Source organism: Choloepus didactylus, chromosome 9, assembly GCF_015220235.1.
Source record: "Choloepus didactylus isolate mChoDid1 chromosome 9, mChoDid1.pri, whole genome shotgun sequence".
Taxonomy (NCBI): domain Eukaryota; kingdom Metazoa; phylum Chordata; class Mammalia; order Pilosa; family Megalonychidae; genus Choloepus; species Choloepus didactylus.
The window spans coordinates 71,539,602-71,563,074 of record NC_051315.1 but is presented as its reverse complement, the minus strand read 5'-3'; the positions used below and the strand labels follow the sequence as shown (position 1 = coordinate 71,563,074).

General features: G+C 36.2%; 1 protein-coding gene across 8 annotated transcripts in view; it reads left to right on the top strand.

Moving 5' to 3' along the window:
• CERKL (ceramide kinase like) overlaps positions 1–23,473 on the top strand; it is a 245,433-nt gene that overhangs the window by 127,000 nt on the left and 94,960 nt on the right. For all 8 annotated transcript variants that reach the window (XM_037850466.1, XM_037850461.1, XM_037850463.1 and 5 more), the window contains 6 exons: positions 6,075–6,149; positions 6,916–7,093; positions 7,175–7,234; positions 7,965–7,990; positions 8,083–8,191; positions 10,910–11,006. In XM_037850466.1, the coding sequence (XP_037706394.1) occupies positions 6,075–6,149; positions 6,916–7,093; positions 7,175–7,234; positions 7,965–7,990; positions 8,083–8,191; positions 10,910–11,006 (545 nt within the window). The remainder of the gene's footprint in view (positions 1–6,074; positions 6,150–6,915; positions 7,094–7,174; positions 7,235–7,964; positions 7,991–8,082; positions 8,192–10,909; positions 11,007–23,473) is intronic.

Sequence of the window (23,473 nt, the reverse complement as noted above, 5' to 3'; positions counted from 1 at the left end):
AATCTATAGCTCATTTTGGGTAGAATTGACATCTTAACAATATTTAGCCTTACAATCCACGAGTATCGAATGATTTTCTGTTTATTTAAATCTTTGATTTCTTTTAGCAAAGTTTTGTAGTTTTCTATGTATAAGTCCTTTACATATTAGGTTAAATTTATTCCTTGATATTTGATTCTTTTAGTTGCTATTGTAAATGGAAATTTTTTTCTTAATTTCCCTCTCAGATTTTTCATTATTAGTTTATAGAAATGCAACTGATTTTCACATGTGGATCTTGTACCCTGTCATGCTGATGAATTTTTTATTAGCTCTAGTAGCTATGTTGTAGATTTTTTGGTACTTTATCTATCTAGAATCATGTCATCTGCAAATGAGGAAATTTTTACTCCTTCCTTTCCAATTTAGATGCCTTTTATTTCTTTTTCTTGCTTAACTGCTGTGGCTAGAACTTTCAGTACAGTGTTGACAGTGGACATCCTTGTCTTGTTCCAGATCTCAGAGGGAAACTTTTCAGTCTTTCACCATGGAGTATTATGTTAGCTTGGTTTTTTTCATATATTCTTTATCATATTGAGGAAGTTTCCTTCTAGTCCCATCTTTCAAAGTGTTTTTATCAAGAAACAATGCTGGATTTTGTCATTTGCCTTTTCTGCACCAATGGAGATGGTCATGTAGTTTTTCCCCTTCATTTTGTTAATGTGACATATTACATTAATTGTTTTTTTTGTGTTGAACGACCATTGCATACCTAAATAAAATCCACTTGATCATGGTGTATTATTCTTTTAATGTGCTGTTGGATTTGATTTGCAAGTATTTTGTTGAGGATTTTTGCATCTATCTTCCTAAGAGAAATTGGTCTGTAATTTTCCTTTCTTGTAGTATCTGGCTTTGGAGTTAGGGAGATGTTGGCCTCATAGAATGAATTAGATAGTGTTACCTTCTCTTCAATTTTTGGGGGGAGAGTTGGGGCAGGATTGACATTAATTATTCTAGGAATATTTTGTAGAATTCAGCTGTGAAGTCATCTGGTCCTGGTCTTTTCTTGGTGGGAGGTTTTTGATTACTGATACAGTGTCTTTACTTGTAATTGGTCTATTGAGATCTTCTGTTTCTTATAGAGTCATTGTAGGCTATTCATGTGTTTTTTAGGAATTTTCCCATATCCTCTGGGTTGTCTAATTTGTTGGCATACAGTTGTTCATAGTATTGTCTTAGTATCCTTTTCATTTCTGTGGGGTCAGTAGGATATTGCCCCTTCTCATTTCTGATTTTATTTATTTGCATCTCCTCTCTTTTATTCTTTGTCAGTCTAGCTAAGGGTTTGTCAATTTTATTGATCTTTCTGAAGAACCAACTTTTGGTTTTAAGGCTCTCTATTGTTTTTGTATTCTCTATTTCATTTATTTCTGCTCTAATATTTATTTCTTTCCTTCAGATTGCTTTGGGTTTAGTTTGCTGTTCTTTTTATAGTTGCTCCAAGTGTCCAGTTAGGTCTTTGATTTTAACTCTTCTTTTTTAATGTAAGCATTTAGGGCTCTTAATTTCCCTCTTTGTGCTGCCATCACTGCATCCCTTGAGTTTGGATATATTTGTCTCATTTTCATTTGTTTCAGGATATTTACTGATTTTCCTTGCAATTTCTTTTTTCACACACTGATAGTTTAAGTGTGTTATGTAACTTCCATGTATTTTTGGGTTTTCCACTTCTCTGCCTGTTGTTGATTTCCAGCTCCATTCCACTTTGGTCAGAGAAGACGTTTTATGTAATTTTTATCTTTTCAAATGTATTGAGACTTGTTTTGTGACCCAACAGGTGATCTATACTGGAGAATGATCCATGTGCACTTGAGAAGAAATGTGTATCCTGCTGTTTTGGGGTGCAGTGTTCTGTATATGTCTGTGAGGTCCAATTAATTTATCATATCGTTCAAGTTCTCTGTTTCATTACTGATCTTTTGATGAGAGTGGTGTATTGAAGTCCCAACTATTATTGTAGAGGTGTCAATTTTTCTCTTCAGTTTTGCCAGTTTTTGCCTTATGTATTTTGGGGTGCTGTGGTTAGGTGCATAAATGTTTCTGATTGTTATTTCTTCTCAGTGGATTGACAATCATTGTGCCTTTCATCCCCATAATTTCTATCATGTTTCTTTTTAAATATTCAAATTTTTCTTTATACTCATTTATTAATATATAGTGTCCTTCATTACCTCTTGTAACAGGTAGCTTTTGACTTAAGTTTCTTCTCTCCAATATTAGTACAGCTACCCCAGCTCTTTTTTATTACTATTTGCAGAGAATATCTTTTTCCATCCTTTCACTTTCAACCTATTTGCGTCTTTGGGTCTAAGCTGAGTCTCTTGTAAACAACATGAAGTTGTATCAGGCTTTTTTACACAGTCTGCCTATCTGTGCCTTTGGAGATTTTAAGCCATTAGTATAAAGTGTTATTACTGTAAAGGCAATACTTACTTCAGCCATTCTGTCCTTTGGATTTTATATGTTCCAGTTTGCTAATGCTGCTGTTTTATAAAATACCAGAAATAATTGGCTTTATAAAGGGGATTTGTTAGGTTACAAATAACCTGAGTTCTAAGGCCATACATGTGTTCAAACTAAGGCATCAACATGAGGATACCTTCACTGAAGAAAGGGACCAATGGTATTGGGGTGGCTGCATGTTTCTCCAGTCACACAGGCTCAGACATGGAACGGGAGAGAAGTTGGCTGCAGTCAGGGTTGGGGTTTGCCAGGCCAGTTCGCAAATCTAGGGTGGGGCAAGGGAGTTGAAGGTGAAAGCTGGGAGGGATTCTTATGATGGAACATATGATTTCTGCTGGGTAGGAGGGGAAGCGAGGAGGAGGGGAGTGAGACCCGGGGAAGAGGTATGTTCAACAGTGTGTAGTTCTTATGTGTAGGTGAAGAATGCACGGAGTACCTTAACTGAAGGTTTCCCTGTCATCCCGTTTTTTTTTTTTTTTAATTGTTTTAAAAATCAACAAAGTAACATTTATAAAATCCATCTTCTTCCCCTTCCACATGTAGACAAAATTTCCATATCAGAAGGTAATATCGCTTTATGTGTGCATTTTAAAACATCTCCTATCATTTTACTGAAGACTTGCAGGTTAAATTCAAGTTTCTTTTTAAATGTTCAATTTTCTCTTTATGCTCATCCACTGTCTTAATATCCTTTAGTTCTATAACCATATTTTCCTTCTTCTCGTTGAATTGATTTAGGAGAATTTGTTGTTCCAAATTCTATGTCTCCTCTAAAGTTTTAATTTATTCCCTTGACTGGGCCATATCTTCCTGTTTCTTAGTATGTTTTGTAATTTTTGCTGATGCTGAGCATCTGATTATCTTGATGAATTAACTCTGAAGGTCAGTATCTCCCTCTTGTCTATGGTTTTGTTTTTGTTTGGCTTTGTTTAAGGCTCTTCTTTGATTCTTGGTCCAACTTACTTTGGACCTTTAGAGTAGCCTTTGTTTAATTCTTCAGATTTTTTCAACTCTTTTTTCACCTGTTTCTTGCTTTGGATATGTGGTATAGTTTTTAAGATTGCACTTTTTGTGCAATTGTTTTATCTTCAGGACAAGTCTTCCTTTTTTCTTTCTTTGCTGGGAATCTTGATCTGTTCTGTTTGTTTTTTGTGCAGAATTGTCTCCCTAGCTCCTATGATATGTTTAAATCCTCTCCCTCCCTCATTATCCCCCTTTCCTTATACTTTTCAGTTCTGGGACCCATCCTGCCTTACAGCAGTTCAGTTATTCACCCCCCTCCCCCCACCTTTTTTTCTGTGAGGCTTTTCTGCCTCTGGTTTCTTTCCCATTAGAGTATCCCACCCCAGGGAGACAGATGGGGTCATCCAGAATGGTGGATCAATCTAGAAAGGTCCATTTTGTGTTCAGGTAGTTTACCTAACTAAATTTTCCCACATTACCTCTTTATATTTTATGTGTCCATTATCAGGAAATATGTCTTTTTCTTGTTCAATTATATTCTGACTCTTATATGGGTTAAAGTGTTTAGTTATGTATTGAGGATAGAGTACTCCTGGGCTTTGCATATACCCTTTAACTTACCTTTGCTGAAGATCTTCATATCTTCACACTACTCCAAGCTACTCTCTTCTGTCTTTTCCTGTCAACCTGCAGAACTTGAGTGTGTGCACCTCTTGCTAAAAGTTCTGCCATGGTCTCCCTCATTTTTCACCCTGGGAGCCCTTTTGTATGTGGCACTCGTCTGCTTGTGTTCTGCTGTAAATCTGTGGACTTGGGTGCCTGTGCCTGGATAAGTGTGGGGCTCTAACTCACTGACAGGAGTGGCTCTATAGTCTGCACCTGCGGCAGGAGGGACCTGGGCTTTGCTGCCTCTGGGCAACTCCAAAGATGCACAGGACTGAGTGAGGGGGAGAGGCTCAGACTGGCAGGTTCAGGACAGAAATCTCCTACCTGATCTTGAAGATTCTTGTTCCTTTTTCTTTGATTCACCATGTGTGGAGTCCTTCTTCAGTCTCTATCATCCTCTAGAGTTCCAAGCATGTGGGATTTGTCCTTTTAATAGTTTATTCTGAGGGGAGAATTTTCCAGGGGGTGTCTTGTGTCACCATGTTGATGACACCACTGGGAGTTTATTCTAATATTTTCCTTAATTTTGTGTATGTTTGAAAACTTTATAACAAACTTAAAACTTATTGAAGAGAAAGACTATATTTATATATAATTATTTGTTGTACCCAAATGACCAGCACATGTCAGATACTGAATAAATGTTTCTGAATTAAAAAATTCATTAACCTATCCTTAAATTTCATTTTTTAGAGCGTATGAAGAAGAGAACTAAATCATACTATTTCACTCACGTATAACAATGTTTTTCTATGCCTTCAATCTCCCAAATCTGGTTTAATTGAATATCTTTGGAAATGATTGTGGGGGGAAACATGAATTTGTACACAGCTTTCAATACTGAAGTAACTGAAATGGCCTATTTTTCCATCTTTTTAATGCTTTTTATAGTTTGATGTATATGAATAATTTATTTAAATGAGTGATTTTAAAAGTTTGTGAGCTAAATCTCCTGGAGAACCATGACGATTCCTAACCCCATACAATTTCTAACTCATTAGGTACGGGTTAGGACCCCGGAGTCATGTTTTTAATAATCACCCCAGATTATTCAGAGTTAAAATGACCATGGACAAACTTTAAGTTAGAAAAACTGATTTAAAGGTTTAATGATAAAGCTTTGGGGTTAAGATTTATACTGGATGACAGAGGCCCTACTTTCTTCACCCCTTCCCCAATGACCTAAGAAATATAAAAATGGAAGAACGTATATCATCGTAGAAACTAAGGAATGGTAACATTTAATTATGGGAAATTTTTATGCAATTTATACAAGACAGTGCACAAAGGACCAATCTGAGGGAAGCCTTAGAAGAAAAGAGACTAATGGCAGTGATGCCATTGGTGTAAGTAATCATAGTTCCCAGGAAGGTGCTTTAGGACCTGAGTTCAGGGGAGAGAAGGACTAGATGGGAAAACTCACTTGGAATTCCTTGGTTTACTATGGATCATTGGATTCAAAGGATGGTAGTGCTGGACATTTGAAAGCATTTGGCCTGTCTTGCTCTCTAAACAGATAGCAAATTTCTTAAGGGAAGGGCATTTTTTGGTTCTTGAGTAACTATAGCAGATTAATTAATAGCAATTATGACTTTCTTTCAGTTTCTTAACATTTGCTATGTGGTGTGCAAGGTTCTGTGCTCAGGATTTCTCAGGGTTCTTCAAACTTAAGTAATGCATGGTTCATCACCTGGCTCTCACATCTATTCTAAGTTTAATTTTAATTTTCATTTTTATTAATAAATATATATATAATTTTAAAAGTTCAGTACTTTTAGCCTATGCAATGAAAATAGCAATCTCTTGCTCTACCCCTCCCTTGAAAATGTCCATTAAGTTTTCATCTGAATATTACATAGCAACAGCTGTATAAATAAGAGCAAATGTTAATTTAAAACATATGTTATGATGACTGTGCATATTTTAAATTGATTTGGCAGGCTCTACTAATATATTGGCACATTCTCTTCATGGGATCCCTCATGTGGTAACTGCAACTTTGCATATTATAATGGGTAAGTATTCTTCCAAGGAAGTTCATGTTTTATTAGGAAGTTTTTATCTATTTAAGAAAAGGTATTTTATTTCTGTCATACTTGTATAGAAAAAGGCAGAGAAATGATTGACTAACAATCAAAAGCCAAATAGTCAAAGCTTCACTATTTGGATTGCGTACCTTTTTGGAATACAGACTTCTGTAAAGAGCAGTAATTGAAGTTCTACCATAATCTTGATAGAAAAATATACTGTAATGATGTTAAAAATCATAATTTTATGATCAGGTCAAGAAAATCCAGGCATACCATTTTAAGTATATCAGATACTATTGTTTGATTCAATCCAGACTCTAGGACTATGATTTTTTTTTAAAGCACAAGAAAAAAATTTTCAACCTGTGCATACCTCCCAGACCTTTATTATCGCTGTTACTGGAAAGCCTGTAAGTGCAGATAAAAGTAATGCAAATATACCATTAAATCTAAATTTACTTTGCAAATCTATTTCCCCTTCACTTCCTCAACCATGTTTTATATTAAATAGCAATATGCTGCAAAATTTATTGCTTCGTGTTTCTTCAGTTAATACTTGTGAAAAGTTACTAATGGCAATTGCAGTAGTTGTAGGTAATGAGAGTCGAAGAGAAATTGAGGATATTCATCATGGTATATAATAGCACAACATATTCTTCTATGAGTAAATTAATATGTTCTCCTAATATGTTTTCCATTTTAATAACTGGCCCTACTGCACTCATTGACTGACTGGTGGGTAATATACAAGGGCACGTACAGCCAGTCGATGTCTGTACCTTCAGCACTACTGGCAAGCTTCTTCGCTTTGGATTCTCAGCAATGTTTGGCTTTGGTGGAAGAGCTTTGGCTCTGGCAGAAAAACATCGATGGATGTCCCCTAACCAACGGAGAGATTTTGCTGTACTTAAAGCATTGGCAAAACTTAAGTGAGTCTTTTTCTTAAATCTCATAAGTTCCATATCCCAGAGTCAGTGACTGTTAATAAAACAAATTTCATTGTATTTTAGGCCAGAGGACCTTGAAATATCATTTTTACCATTTAATGGCTCTCAGAATTTACAAGAAAGGTAGGCCAAAGTTCAAAGCAGTATAGAAATCTGTAGGTATCTTTCCTTAAAGCATAAAACATTTTGACATAAATAATTTATCAGACTTGTGCTTTATGATATTTGGTTATTTTCTAACATACTAGTGAAGCATATAGAATTGTATAGAGTTCTTCTGTTCAAGTTTGGCTTCCGTCTTCAGAAATAAACATTCACTATTCATTCAACTGCTGTATTGAGTCCCTACTATGTGCCAGGCACTTTGGATACAGCAATAAGCCAAAGAGACACCACAGTTTGTGCCATCGTGGGAATGTATCTTATATAGAATACAAATGTTAATCAGAGTCACACAGATGTTAAAAACTGGAATTGTGGTGTAGTGTATAGAAACACATGATGCTGGGAAAGTCTTTACAGGGAGATCTGTCCTAATCATAGAGGTGTGGAAGGCTTCACCTACAAACTGACAAGCTGGAATCTGAAAGAACAGGAGCAACTAATTGCATAAGATATCATTAAATCATTGCTCCTATTATACTATTTTACCTTGAAATGAGTCAGCAGTTACAGTGTTGGCAGTAACAGAATTTTTCACGTGTTTTCTTACTGTCTAATTAGTCTAAAAATATTTAAAATATACATATTTGAAATATTTAAAAAACTTCTAAAAATATTTAAAATAAAAGATACTAATAAATGCTATCTTTAGTGTGATATGTTTTTGTTTCTTTGTTTTGTTTTCTTTTAGGAGGGCACAGGGATCTCCCAAATCTGGTGAGTCCAAAATTATCTTCTTGAGAACTGAGTTAGGCTCTTGACATTTTGCTCTGGTGAGGAAAGTAACGAATCACTTCCATTACCTTTAGACTGTAATGATCAATGGCAAGTAATCCAGGGTCTGTTCTTGAATGTCAGCATTATGGCAATTCCTTGCCTATGTTCAGTGGCCCCGAGAGGCTTGGCACCTAATACCAGGTTAGTAAATGTTTTTACTGAATTATTGATGCTTTTCATAGCTATCTAGAATTTTATCAAGAGATGGACTCTCTTTGGCTGTCTAATAATAGAGATTCTGAAGTATTTGTCATCAAAGTATGTTGAGAACTGTGAAACTGGAAAAATGATCAGATAATAACTTTGGATTGTAATATCATCGAGGCTAAAATTGTATAACTTGGGTTTTATTGACATAATTTTATCATGTTCTTTGATGCCTTATTTATCTATCCATCCATCTATCTATCCATCTATCTATGTATCTGTCTATCCATTTATCCATCCATCTATCCATCTATATCTATCTATCAGTTGTTGAGAACATTATATTCATTTCTGGTACTTCTTATGACTTTCTCTATTTTCCAATTTTAATGCATACATAAATTTCCTTGGCATGAAAAGCTTCTGGGTGTGTATATTTGATATTTTTTTGTCATTGGAAGCATTTCAGTTTATTTAGTGTGAAGAATGGTGCATATGTATCTACTGCCCATATTGACAATGAATAAATCATGGGACATTTTATGTATCAATTTATCTGAAGATATAGATATTCTGCTTATTGCGCATTCTTTTCAAGCAGTTGTCCATTATTGCTCTGAAAATATTTGTCTCAAATCCAATCCTATAGAATGTATAAAAAAAGGATCATGAGTGTTGAGTAATACAGTCAACTCTAGATTTTTCCTTGGAAACAGAATAAAAGAATGACTTATGCACGTCAGCAACTTATAACCTCATATTAATGATTAGTTTCAGTTTTCCTGCAAAACAACCAGCTAGGAAAAGGGATTGATTTTAAATTTCTTTCTTGGTAATTGATATGGGGATAGTGAACAGGGAAATATATAAAGTTAGGGATGAAAAAGGGAAATTACAGACTTTCATATTAAAAACCAGTTGTCACAGTCCTCATTAATTGCCTCTAGTGCTGAATGCTGAAACCAAAAGGAATATCTTGAAGCTTGTGTGTTGTAGAAATTGAACCTGCTTATTTTCTCACCACACCCTAGAAATCTTAGGTGGTGTTTTGTATTTCCATTAATGTAGTCCCTGCCCCTTGCAATACCCCTCCCCCAACACACACACAAATGAAGATAGGGCTAGCACTGAAGGAGCTATGTTCTGCAGGACTTGAGACAATGCTTATCTAACCCTGCTTCATCTCCCACTCTCTGACACATGGGAGAGAGTCCTGTACTTTTTGGAGCACTTGATTTATACCTCCTTCAAAGCTGCTCCATAAATTTTCGTCTTGGCTAGAATTCAGCTGCTGAAGCTCCAAGTTTAATCAGTAATTGATTAATTTTTCAAAGTAGATGACTAGTTACAGATTTCTTTCTTTCATGGATTATAATCAAACATGGCCATTTTTGCAAAGCCCTTTAAACCGAACCTCTGTTGGCCAGAGATTTTCAGAGACATAGCTTCTGAGTGATTCAGGATAACTCAAAGGAGATTCAACTTTCAGTCTTTTGTTTTCACAGTATGGTATGATTTACTTTAAAATGCCTCAGTGCAAATTGCTGATAGGAATGATTATATATATTCTTATATTCTAAGTGTTCTAAGATTAATAAGAATATTAATATATTTAAAGCATTTAGAGTGGTGACAGTCACATAGGGTGTGTTTCAATTATTAGTAAGTATTGAAGAATAGACATATGAAAAGTTTTCCATGTTTATGCATAAAATAAGCAATTTAAAAAAATAAATAAATAAAGGATTGGGAAGAGGTGGCATGATGAGTAAAACAAGCCCTGGACACTTGGAATTAAGGCCTCTGGTTCTGGTGATCATTTGTTTTTCTCTGTGTCCCCTTGAGCAAATCACTTAAACTAGGGTCTTTTTTTCCTTTTACATAAAATGAGTGTATGACTAGATAGAATTTCTAAGGTCCTTTATAGCTTTAACCTGAGCTTCTATAACATTTAAAGAGCTCTTTTTTATGTCACGGTTATTATTCATGAACAACTTCAGATTTGCTCTGAAATAGAGCTAGAAGTCATTTGCATGTATTTCTGCAAACTGCCTTCTAAAGCTAGATGCATTCGTGAGTGGTTTCTTTGATACTAAATCACACCTCTAAATTTTTGTCTCAGATTGAACAGAACAGTTGTGCAAAATTAAAATGCTTTGTCGTTTAACTTGAACATGTTATGGCAACATTTATTCATTCCATTTCATCCAGGCAAGGGCCATTTTGATTTATGTAGTTTCCTATGCCACTTAAAACTTCTGTCCATAGGTAAACATTTAAATCACACCTTAGGTTTTAGAAGTGTATTATAACTTATACCATTAACATGTATTAACTATTTTTAATACATGTTTAAAAAACATATGTGATTTCACATTTAGAATGCCTCAGTAATTATACTGGAGTTCTAATTGTGTCTTGAGATGTGAGTAGGATGCATGAAGGTTCACTCTTAAAAAGCCCTTAATGTAAAAGCTAGCTGAGGAGGAAATCAATTGTTTAATAAAACTGATTTGAAAGGTTGAATCATTTATAAAATAACAGAGGAAGATACAGTGTAAGAATTTCAGGTAAATTTAATGTGACAATCATTTATCTATCTCACCCCAAACTTCTAGTAAACATTATATTTGTTGTAAGGAACAATATGGAGTTATTTTTATGCAATCTGTTGCAATCTTCTTAATGTCATATATAAATGTTTAATTTCAGATTAAATAATGGAAGTATGGCTCTTATAATTTCACGAAACACTTCTCGACCAGAATTTATAAAGCACCTGAAAAGATATGCCAGTGTAAAGAATCAGGTATAGTAAATTCTTTTGGTACTATGTGCCAAGCTATTAATTATAGAGGCAGATATGCTGCAAGAGTTGACATCAGTCCTTCATCATAAGAAGACTATTTTCTTCTGAATATATTATCTTTTTTAAACCTGTATTTTACCCAAACTTTAAAAAACATCTACCAGTATTAATATAGATTGATGTTTTTTAAACTATGGTGTAATGGTTATATACATTTTTTTTTTTGCAAACAGAGAAAATAGATAATGCAATGCTATATGAAATTACATATTCAGGTTGTTCTTGAGAATGAAAAGTAGTTAAATCTGACATTTTTAACCTTGATTTTGTGACAGCAGACTTTCAATAAAGTTATGACCTTTAGACTTTCCTGACACTTGTTTGTAGATCTGTCTATGATCATTGGTTGAAGTATATTTCCATATATATATATATTTAAAACATGCCACCTTTATACAGACATTTTAAGTTTATTCAAAACTTGAATGTGTAGTGGTCTTTGTGGGTATGTATTTCAATTTTGATTTAAGTTATTTTCTTTAAAAAGAAACAGTAACTAGCGTAAGTCATATTCTTTTGACAGACATTTTGACCCAGGTATTAGAAAACTGATTCTGGAAAAATACGAATTTCTCCAAATTTGAGTCTAAAAGTACATAGGTATTGATGTAAATCCCTATGGCTCCACATATTCTTAAAGGTATACAATTGTGCTTGGACATAGTTGGGAAAGAACAAATGGGAGAAGGGGGAGAGCAAATCCAGCCAACGATGACCAGCTGAACCTTGCTTACATAAGTTAACCATTGCAAGCCTTCCCTTTTTATGTCTTTATAATTTCAACCTTCCTTGGAAGCACTCATGAAGTTTGCGTCTTCTGCCTATTGAATTATTTGATCCACAATTATTGGGTAGCCAACTGGAGCATTTAGAGAATTAAATCATGAAAATTAGATATAGTCTCAACTTGCCTTAAATATAAATCTCTAAAGAGACAAAGTAGACAAAAGCAAATATCATGTAAGTATGGGCTGATGTAATAACTTGACGTATGTGTGTTTGTAGAAAATATTTAGATTTACTGATTTGCAAAGGAATGGATCTTTACCAATGTTACTAAATTTTTAAACATTAAAATGAAATTTATTTTCATAATCCAAAAACAGTTAAGTGTTCACTTTTTAAAATCTGAATATAGAAACAAGAAAACAATATAAAAGCACCCATTATTTCATGTTCCCAGCCATAATCAGTGTCATTACCTTTGTATATAGTTTTTCTGATCCTTTTCTATTAAGCAAATATGTGAGAACTTTAATGGATATTAATCTTAAGTTTACTTACCCTGAGATGCTCTATATTTATATTAGAGGAGCATCTGTTGCAAAATTTATTTATGGAAAGTCTCTTTTGGAACTGCCTGAGGGGCAAGTTTCTAAGATAATTTTTGTAGAAAATTTTTTTTGTAGAAATTTTTCCCCAGTATAAAAGTAGCTGATTTAAAAAGTAATAGATGCTTACTATAACAGACAGAAACATACAGAATATATTGACTATCATTCTATATCTACAGAAAAATGATTTCTTTTAAAAATAAGATCATGCTGTGCAAGATGTAACCTATTTTTCGATTCCTCTACCAGTCACATCATGCTTTTGATGCAAGAAACCATTGCCTTTGTATGTACGTGAAAGTTTGATTAGACATAACTCTGATTGACATAACTATTTCTAAAAATTAAACTCCATGCTATTGCTTGCTTTCTAATCTTTTGTAAAGAACTCCTGAAATGTTTTGCATAATGGGGTATAGTAATAATAATTAGATTGATTCCCAATGTGACAGATTTCAAGCTGTTAATTCCTATACGTTTGTTAAAAATTATACACGTACACACTCACATGTATGTATGAGTCTCTTTCATAGTGACATTTTAAATAATGTAAATTTATATAAATTATGGTTATAAAGATAAGTGTAAGGTTATATAATCTACCGTATAATTAGTAGCAGTTCTGGTATCCAGGAAATAAAATATGGCATTTTAGCCTAGGAGGAGCAACATCTAATACTCTGAAACATGGTTACCAGGTTGAACAAGTGAATGTTATTGTATATCAGCAATTGTAAACTACCATTTGTGGAGTGACTTGTATTGCCTTCCCCATCTCTGTGTAAAAGAGGTAAAGGGTAAAAATTACCCTTCAAGTCCTTTCAGCTCCTTTTACTGCCCATCCCTGCCACCCATTTTACTGCCCACACATTTCTGCTTTCACTTTGACCATTTTTGGTAGGGAGTTTAAAACCAAGGCACCACTTAAATGCTAGTGCTTCCCCAGGATATGTTTGTAGCCCTTTTCTCTTCTCATGATACCCTCTCCTGGGTGATCTCATTGTCCCTATTGTTTTTTTTTTTTTAATTTATTTTATTGAGATACATTCACAAACCATACAGTCATACAAAACAAATCGTACATTCGATTGCTCACAGTACCATTACACAGCTGTGCATTTATTTATCCCCCAAATCAATCCCTGACACCTTCACTACCACACACACAAAAATAACAAGAATAATAATTAAAGTGAAAAAGAGTGATTAAAGTAAAAAAGAACACTGGGTGCCTTTGTTTGTTTGTTTGTTTTCCTTCCCCCATTTTTCTACTCATCTATCCATAAACTAGACAAAAGGGAGTGTGGTCCATATAGCTTTCCCAATCACATTGTCACCCCTCATAAGCTACATTTTTATACAATTGTCTTTGAGATTCATGGGTTCTGGGTTGTAGTTTGATAGTTTCAGGTATCTACCGCCAGCTACCTCAATTCTTTAGAAACTAAAAAGGGTTGTCTATATTGTGCGTAAGAGTGCCCACCAGAGTGACCTCTCGGCTCCTTTCGGAATCTCTCTGCTACTGAAGCTTATTTCATTTCCTTTCACATCCCCCTTTTGGTCAAGAAGATGTTCTCCATCCCACAATGCTGGGTCTAGATTCCTCCCCGGGAGTCATATTCCACGTTGCCAGGGAGATTCACTCCCCTGGGTGTCTGATCCCACGTAGGAGGGAGGGCAGTGATTTCACCTTTCAAGTTGGCCTAGCCAGAGAGAGAGGGCCACATCTGAGCAACAAAGAGGCATTCGGGAGGAGGCTCTTAGGCACAATTATAGGCAGGCCTAGCCTCTCCTTTGCAGCAACAGTCTTCCCAAGGGCAAATCCTGTGGTAGAGGGCTCAATCCATCAAACCACCAGTCCCCTATGTCTGTGAGTACATTAGCAACATCGAGGTGGGGCAGCCCAATACTCCTGCATTCTCCACCAGCTCTTCAAGGGGGCTCTGCATATTATTTTTCCTTGCTTTTTTTTTTTTAATTAACTCTTTGTTTTTTAAATTAACTGTATAAAAAATTAAAAAAATAACAAAAATTAAAAAAAATATACTAAAAGAACATTTCAAACAGATCATAACATGGGAGTAAGAAAAAGACAACTAACTTAAGGTAACTACTTTACTTCTAACATGTTCCTACTCTACCCCAAGAAAGTAACCTAATATAGCAACATTTCTGTGAACTTGTTCCTACTATACTCATCAGAAATTAACAGACCATAGTCATTCCTGGGCATTCTCAGAACGTTTAATTTACCCACGATAGCTTAACTGTTCTTATTGGATTATCGTTCCCCCTTCCTTAATTGCTCTCTATCGCTAGTTCCCCTACATTCTACGTTATAAGCCATTAGTTTTACATTTTTCAATGTTCACCTTAGTGGTAGCATGTAATATTTCTCTTTCTGTGCCTGGCTTATTTTGCTCAGCATTTTGTCTTCAAGGTTCATCCATGTTGTCATATGTTTCACGACATCGTTCCTTCTTACTGCCACGTAGTATTCCATCATGTGTATATACCACAATTTATTTATCCACTCATCTGTTGAAGGACATTTGGGGTGTTTCCATCTCTTGACAACTGTGAATAATGCTGCTATGAACATTGGCATGCAGATATCTGTTCGTGTCACTGCTTTCAGATCTTCTGGGTATATACTGAGAAGTGCAATCACTGGATCTAAGGGTAACTCTATATCTAGTTTTCTAAGGAACTGCCAGACTGCCTTCCTGAGTGGCTGAACCATTATATAGTCCCACCAACAATGAATAAGAGTTCCAGTTTCTCCACATCCTCTCCAGCCTTTGTAGTTTTCTGTTTGTTTAATGGCAGCCATTCTAATTGGTGTGAGATGGTATCTCATTGTGGTCTTAATTTGCATCTCTCTAATAGCTAGTGAAGCTGAACATTTTTTCATGTGTTTCTTGACCATTTGTATTTCCTCTTCAGAGAACTCTCTTTTCATATCTTTTGCCCAGTTTATAATTGGGCTGTCTGTACTATCATCATTGAATTGTAGGATTTCTTTATATATGCAAGGTGTCAGTCTTTTGTCAGATACATGGTTTCCAAAATTTTTTTCCCATTGAGTTGACTGCCTCTTTACCTTTTTGACAAATTCTTTTGAGGTACAGAAACTTCTAAGCTTGAGGAGTTCCCATTTATCTAATTTTTTTTTGTTGTTTGTGCTTTGGGTGTAAAGTCTAGGAAGTGACTGCCTAATACAAAGTCTTGAAGAAGTTTCCCTACATTATCTTCTAGGGGTTTGATGGTACTGTCTATCATATTGAGATATTTGATCCATTTTGAGTTAATTTTTGGTAGGGTGTGAGGTAGGGGTCCTTTTTCATTCTTTTGGATATGGATATCCAACTCTCCCAGCCCCAATTGTTGAAAAGACCATTATGACCCAGTTCAGTGACTTTGGGGGCCTTATCAAAGATCAGTTGGCCATAGATCTGGGGGTCTATCTCTGAATTCTCAATTCGATTCCGTTGATCCATATGTCTATCTTTGTGTCAGTACCATGCTGTTTTGACAACTGTGGCTTTATAATAATCTTCAAAGTCAGGGAGTGTAAGTCCTCCCACTTTGTTTTTCTTTTTTAGAGTGTCTTTAGCAATTTGAGGCATCTTCCCTTTCCAAATAAATTTGATGACTAGCTTTTCCAAGTCTGCAAAGTAGGTTGTTGGAATTTTGATTGGGATTGCATTGAATCTGTAGATGAGTTTGGGTAGAATTGACATCTTAATGACATTTAGCCTTCCCCTTCATGAACATGGAATATTTTTCCATTTTTTAAGGTTCCCTTCTATTTCTTTTAGTAGATTTATGTAGTTTTCTTTGTATAGGTCTTTTACACCTTATTAAGTTTATTCCTAGGTACTTGATTTTTTTAGTTGCTATTAAAAATGGTATCTTTTTCTTGAGTGTCTCTTCAGTTTGTTCATTTCTAGCATATAGAAACATGACTGATTTATGTGCATTAATCTTGTATCCCGCTACTTTGCTAAATTTGTTTATTAGCTCTAGTAGCTGTATCGTTGATTTCTCTGGGTTTTCCAGATATAAGATCATATCATCTGCAAATAGTGACAGTTTTACTTCCTCCTTTCCAATTTGGATGCCTTTTATTTTTTTGTCTTGCCGGATTGCCCTGGCTAGCACTTCCAGCACAATGTTGAATAACAGTGCTGACAGCGGGCATCCTTGTCTTGTTCCTGATCTTATAGGGAAGGCTTTCAGTCTCTCTCCATTGAGTACTATGCTGGCTGTGGGTTTTTCATATATGCTCTTAATCATATTGAGGAAGTTTCCTTCCATTCCTACCTTTTGAAGTGTTTTTATCAAGAAGGGATGTTGGATTTTGTTGAATGCTTTTTCAGCATCTATTGAGATGATCGTTTGATTTTTCTGTTTTGATTTGTTAATGTGTTGTAATACATTGATTGATTTTCTTATGTTGAACCATCCTTGCATGCCAGGAATGAACCCCACTTGGTCATGGTGTCTGATCTTTTTAATGTGTCTTTGGATTCGATTTGCAAGTGCTTTGTTGAGAATTTTTGCATCTATATTCATTAGGGAGATTGGCCTGTAGTTTTCCTTTTCTGTAGCATCTTTGCCTGGTTTTGGTATTAGATTGATGTTATCTTCATAAAATGAGTTAGGTAGTGTTCATTTTCTTCGATGTTTTGAAAGAGTTTGAGTAAGATTTGTGTCAGTTCTTTCTGGAAAGTTTGGTAGAATTCCCCTGTGAAGCCATCTGGCCCTGGGCATTTATTTGTGGGAAGGTTTTTGATGACTGATTGGATCTCTTTGCTTGTGATGGGTTGGTTGAGGTCTTCTATTTCTTCTCTGGTCAGTCTAGGTTGTTCATATGTTTCCAGGAAATTGTCCATTTCCTCTACATTATCCAGTTTGTTGGCATACAGTTGTTCATAGTATCCTCTTATAATTTTTTTAATTTCTTCGGGATCCGCACTAATGTCACCTTTCTCATTCATTATTTTGTTTATATGGGTCTTCTCTCTTTTTGATTTTGTCAGTCTAGCTAGGGGTTGTCAATCTTGTTGATCTTTTCAAAGAACCAACTTTTGGTGTTATTTATCCTCTATTGTTTTTTTGTTCTCTATGTCATTTATTTCTGCTTTAATCCTTGTTATTTCTTTTCTTGTACTTGGTTTAGGATTGGTTTGCTGTTCATTTTCTAGCTTCTTCAGTTGATCCATTAGATCTTTGATTTTGGCTCTTTCTTCCTTTTTAATATATGCATTTAGTGCTATAAATTTCCCCCTCAGTACTGCTTTTGCTGCATCCCATAGGTTTTGGTATGTTGTGTTCTCATTTCATTCGTCTCTATATATTTAGCAATTTCTCTTGCTATTTCTTCTTTAACCCACTGATTGTTTAGAAGCGTGTTGTTTAACCTCCAGGTATTTGTGAATTTTCTAAGCCTCTGATAGTTATTGACTTCTAATTGTATTCCACTGTGGTCAGAGAATGTGCTTTGAATAATTTCTATTTTTTTTAATTTATTGAGGCTTGTTTTATGTCCCAGCATATGATCTATTCTGGAGAAAGTTCCGTGAGCACTAGAGAAGAATGTGTATCCTGGTGATTTGGGATGTAATGTTCTATATTTGTCTGTTAAATCCAATTCATTTATCAGATTGTTTTGGTTTTCAATTTCCTAATTGGTCTTCTGTCTGGTTGATCTATCTATGGGAGAGAGTGATGTGCTGAAGTCTCCCACAATTATTGTTGAAACATGAATTGCTTCCTTTAGTTTTACCAGTGTTTCTCTCATGTATTTTGTGGCACCTTGATTGGGTGCATAAACATTTATGATTGTTATTTCTTCTTGTTGAATTGCCCCTTTTATTAGTATGTAGTGGCCTTCTTTGTCTCTCATAACATCCTTGTTTTTAGAGTCTATTTTATCTGAGATTAATATTGCTCCTCTTGCATTCTTTTGGCTGTAGCTTGCATGAAATATTTTTTTCCATCCTTTCACTTTCAATTTCGTGTCCCTGTGTCTAAGATGAGTCTTTTATATGCAATATATTGATGGTTCATTTTCTTTGATCCATTCTGTGAATCTAGATCTTTTAATTGGGGAGTTTAATCTATTTACATTCAACGTTATAACCATGAAGGCATTTCTTGAATCAGCCATCTTATTCTTTGGTTTATGTTTGTCATATATATTTTTTCCCTCTCTCTATTAATATCCTTAAATGTACCCATACTGAATCTCTTTATTACTGAAACTTTCTCCTTGTCTCTCTCTCCTTTCTTTGTTTCTCTGTCTGTAGGGCTCCCTTTAGTATCTCCAGTAGGGCAGATCTCTTGTTAGCAAATTCTCTCAGCATTTGTTTGTCTGTGAAAAATTTAAGCTCTCCCTCAAATTTGAAGGAGAGCTTTGCTGGATAAAGTATTCTTGGTTGGAAATTTTTCTCACTCAGAATTTTAAATATGTCATGCCACTGCCTTCTTGCCTCCATGGTGGCTGCTGAGTAGTCACTACTTAGTCTTATGCTGTTTCCTTTGTATGTGTTGAATTGCTTTTCTCTTGCTGCTTTCAGAACTTGCTCCTTCTCTTCCGTATTTGACAGTGTGATCAGAATATGTCTCGGAGAAGGTTTATTTGGATTTATTCTATTTGGAGTTTGCTGAGCATTTATGCTTTATGTATTTATGGTGTTTAGAAGATTTGGGAGTTTTCCCCGACAATTTCTTTGAATACTCTTCCTAGACCTTTACCCTTCTCTTCCCCTTCGGGAACACCAATGAGTCTTATATTTGGATGTTTTATATTATCTGTCATATCCCTGAAGTCCATTTTGATCTTTTTGATTTTTTTCCCCATTCTTTCTTTTGTTCTTTCATTTTCCATTCTGTCATCTTCCAGGTCACTTATTTGTTGTTCAGCTTCCTCTAGTCTTGTACTATGAGTATTCAGAATCTTTTTAATTTGGTCAACAGTTTCTTTAATTTCCATAAGGTAGTCTATTTACTTACTCTTGCAATTTCTTCTTTCTGCTCTTCTAGAGTCTTCTTGATGTCCTTTATATCCTGTGCCATGCTCTTCTTCATGTCTTTTATATCCTGTGTCATGGTCTCATCATTCATCTTTAGTTCTTTGATTAGTTGCTCCAAGTACTGTGTCTCCTCTGTTCTTTTGATTTGGGTGCTTGGGCTTGGGTTATCCATATCGTCTGGTTTTTTCATATGCTTTAAAATTTTCTGTTGTTTTTGGCCTCTTGGCATTTGTTTAACTTGATAGGGTTCTTTTAGGATTTTGTAGACCAAGTAAAATCCTTATCTCTAATTTGTCAGATCTTCAGCTTCATGGAGTACACTTTCTCTAACTAACCAGCAGGTGGAATCCGTGAGCCACCTATTCCCCTCAAGCCAGTTCTCCTTCACTTTGTCTTTGTGGTGAATGGGGGTGTGAGTCTTGTGGGGTCCAATTGGTGTACCAAGCTTGCATGTGTAGTTATCCACCTCACCACTCCACCATCTTGCCCTGCCCTGTATATGGGGCATGTGTTTGGGCGGTCAGGGAGAGGGGGCAGCTCTAACAATCAAATCTCCCTGGTGTTCCTGGAGATTTTAAGCTGCTGCAATAGTTTAATCCTTCAGTTCAGTCCTGCCACAGTTTGTCTCTGCTGCTGATGCACGGGTCCTTGGTATTGGCGTATGGTCCCTGAGACTTGCGAGTGGGTCCCTCTTCCAGGCTGTGCAACCCCAGGTCCTCTGTTGAGGGCTGACTGTGCTATGTTACAGGTGAGTGCCATCCCCCAGGGTGGTTCTGTGCTGCAGGGCTGTGTAGGGAGGCTCCCAGTCTGCTGAAAGGATGGCTGAATGAGGCATGTTAATTCACACTGCTCTGCTTTCCCAACTCTGGGACAACCAGCTGAGGGTACAGGGAAGGCTAATGTCCACACCCAATTTTGTGGTGTGTGTGTGTGTGTGTGTGTTATAGGAAGCACTTCCCATCACACTGGGTTGTCTGGGACAGCTCTGGGATCTGGGGCTGGTGACGGGCAGGAGTGTTCCCCATCCACTGGGATCATGGCTATGAGAGGACGCCTCCCTTTTCTTGGGCAGTTGTGGTGTTTAGTGAGTTTTCTCAGCCACTGGACTTATTGCCTTCTGTCTCAGAGTTCTCTTAGTTCTGTTCTTGTCTTGACTTGCCCAAATTGCAAGTCTTTGAGGCTTTCTGTATTGGGTTTCTCAGAGTAATTGTTTTAGAAAAAGTTTAAAAAAAAAAAAAAAGGAAAGTCCCTCCTTGCAGATCTAATGGGTTATTTGAAATGCTAAGAGACAAGGCAATTAGGGCCATTAACCAAGAGTCCAGTGGGCAGAGAAACCGGTTTTTCTTCTGGATTTGCATATGAGCCTGACTCTGCCTGAGCTCTGCCTTTCCCCTTTCTATGTTCACCAGAACTCCAAAAAGCATCCGCTTGTATTTTTGGGGTTTTCTTGCTGTTTTTGCTATCCTTATCTCCTCTCTGCCAGGCTGGCTGCTCCCGGATTCTCTGGTGTCTGGTCTCAGTCTATCTATGCTTGGAGTTTGGGTCAGTAGAATGAGTTTCCGATAAGAGCCACCACTGCAGTTCTTTCTCGTTCCCAGCGCTGATGGCCCCTTCTCCCACGGGACTGAGCCTGGCAGGGAGGGGCAGAGGTCCCCTGGCCACGAACACTTACAGATTTTGCTGAACTCAGCAGTTCCGTGTGTTCATGAGTGTTGTATGAAGTATGCCCAAAGTCCAGTTGCTCTGCGGTGTCCAGTCCACGCAGTTCCTGGCTTTCTACCTACTGCCCTGGAGGAGTAACTAAAACCTACACCTCACCACTCCACCATCTTGCCCTGTCTCTCCCTATTGTTTTAACAACTACCTGAATATCACACATTCCGAGAGACTTCTATCTCCCTGTCCTGATCTGCAGGATCAGATTGTCTCCTATGTGCCTTGGAGGTTGTAAAATTCTGAGGCATCTGGAATCCAGCCTGGCCTTAGATGACCTTATACTCTTCTCTCCTAAAGGCACTCCTTCCATGTTTCCCTTCACAGGTCAGTGGAACCTCTCTCTACCCACACTTGAGTTACTCTGGATTTACTCTCCCTCATTTCTCATAACCAATCCACCAACCAGTTCTTTGGTTTTCCTCCCCAGTGTTTCCAAAACTTCTCCCTCACCCTAATTAAACCTTAATCACTTCTGGCTTACAATAGCCTCCTCCTGACCTTTTCTATGATCTTGTTTTCCACCCTTCCTTCCAGAAGGATTTTCTAAAAATCTTTAGAAAGATACATTTTTCTTTCCTGCTTAATTCTCCAATGTCTTTTCCATTGTCCTCAGGATAAAATCTAAATTCCTCAGCATGGAATACATGATCCTCCTGCCTGTGTCTCAGCTTCACTTTTTGGTACCCTCCACCAGATGCCCTATATTTTGGTCATGCTAAATTTTTTTTGGTTTCTTGACGATGACCTTATCCTTCCTTGCTGCTGTACTTCTATGTATGGTGTTCCCCACCCCCAGAACTCCTTCCCTTCTCCTTCAGGCTAACTCTGTGTTCTTTAAGGCTTAGCTCAAATGAGAAGCCTTGTCGACATCCTAAGCCTGCTTACCTCTTCTCATTTCTCTCATTCTCCTCTGTTTGTACCATGATGGAACTTCCATGTATCATAATTGCAACCATTTATTTACTTGCCCATGCTACAAACATACCTTCATATGTGATATGAAGCTCTTGGTTCTGAGTCGCATTTAGCAGTGCCCGTGCCTTCATACTTAAGAGTGGATGGATGGAGTTTCATTGTGAAGTATGTACCTGAAAAATGGTTTTACTTTAAAAAATATTCCAAGGATAGGTAAAAATAGATTATAGTATAAAATCTTACAGTATTCTGAGTAAACACTGATGAGTTTACAGGATGCTGTTAAATGATATCAGAGTTCCATATAGTTGATACAGAAAAAATATATGGAGTGGTTAATGATTTTCAGTTGTTGCTGTAGGGAAACCAAAGGAGTATTTTCCATCTAGGGTTCTAATATTTTGGATAAAAGCTATAGTTACTCAAACTGTGGTTCTGCTTTCATTACATTTGAAGTTCTAATTTTGCTTTTTTTAAAAAAAATATCAAACTCAATGTGTCAAAAAGAGTAGGAGTTTGGCAATATAGACTGTTCCATCCTAGTCATGATTTTATTCATACATGTTAATCAAACATGCACCTGGAATGGCAGTGTGCCAAATAAACAAACAATATACTCTGAAATTACAAGTGAACAGCTTCCTACATAACTAAATATAATGTAATACTTATCTGAGTAGGACTTACAATTAATTAGAAATATGATTAAATACTAATAATTAAGAGCTAAGAAAAAAAAGAAAAGGTGGGGGCAGTTATTGATGAACTGCTTTAAAACCCACTACCTTTGAAAAGGAAGATTATGTCGAAATTGTTACAAGCCTGTAGCGTGAATAATGTACCCAAGACTTTGCAAGTTGGAGGTCCAATGCTGTGCCTCTTCTAGCAGTTTCACAGAGACACCAACTGGTTCATGAAAACTGGGACCCGCTCATTTGTACCTCAATCAGAATAGTCCCACTTTTATTTCTTAAAGGAAATGGACAGTCACCTAATATGTGATGGGAACAAGAGTTTCTGCAGCTAAATTAATGTTTGAATATTTCCATTCTAATGGAAAGAGCCCTGCTGGAGAAGTCAGGGGAGTGGCATTCCAATCTTTGCTAAGCTACTGTATAACCTCAGTATAATATACTGTATTGCCTAGTTTATTATTAAGTATAAAATTTAGAAACAGCTGGACCTTGGTTTATAATTACGTAAAAAACAGACATTGGGAAAATATTAGTTTTCTATCAGCTTTTTAATTTATGTGCTTCATTAATATTCATATGTGTAAGAAGAAGAAAAAAACACATAGGTAATATATTTAATTAGGAATAAATGTCCTGCCATTTATCTGAAAACTGAAATAAGTGAGTAGTTCATTTCCAATAAAAAACTTATTTGCCTGTCCTTTCTT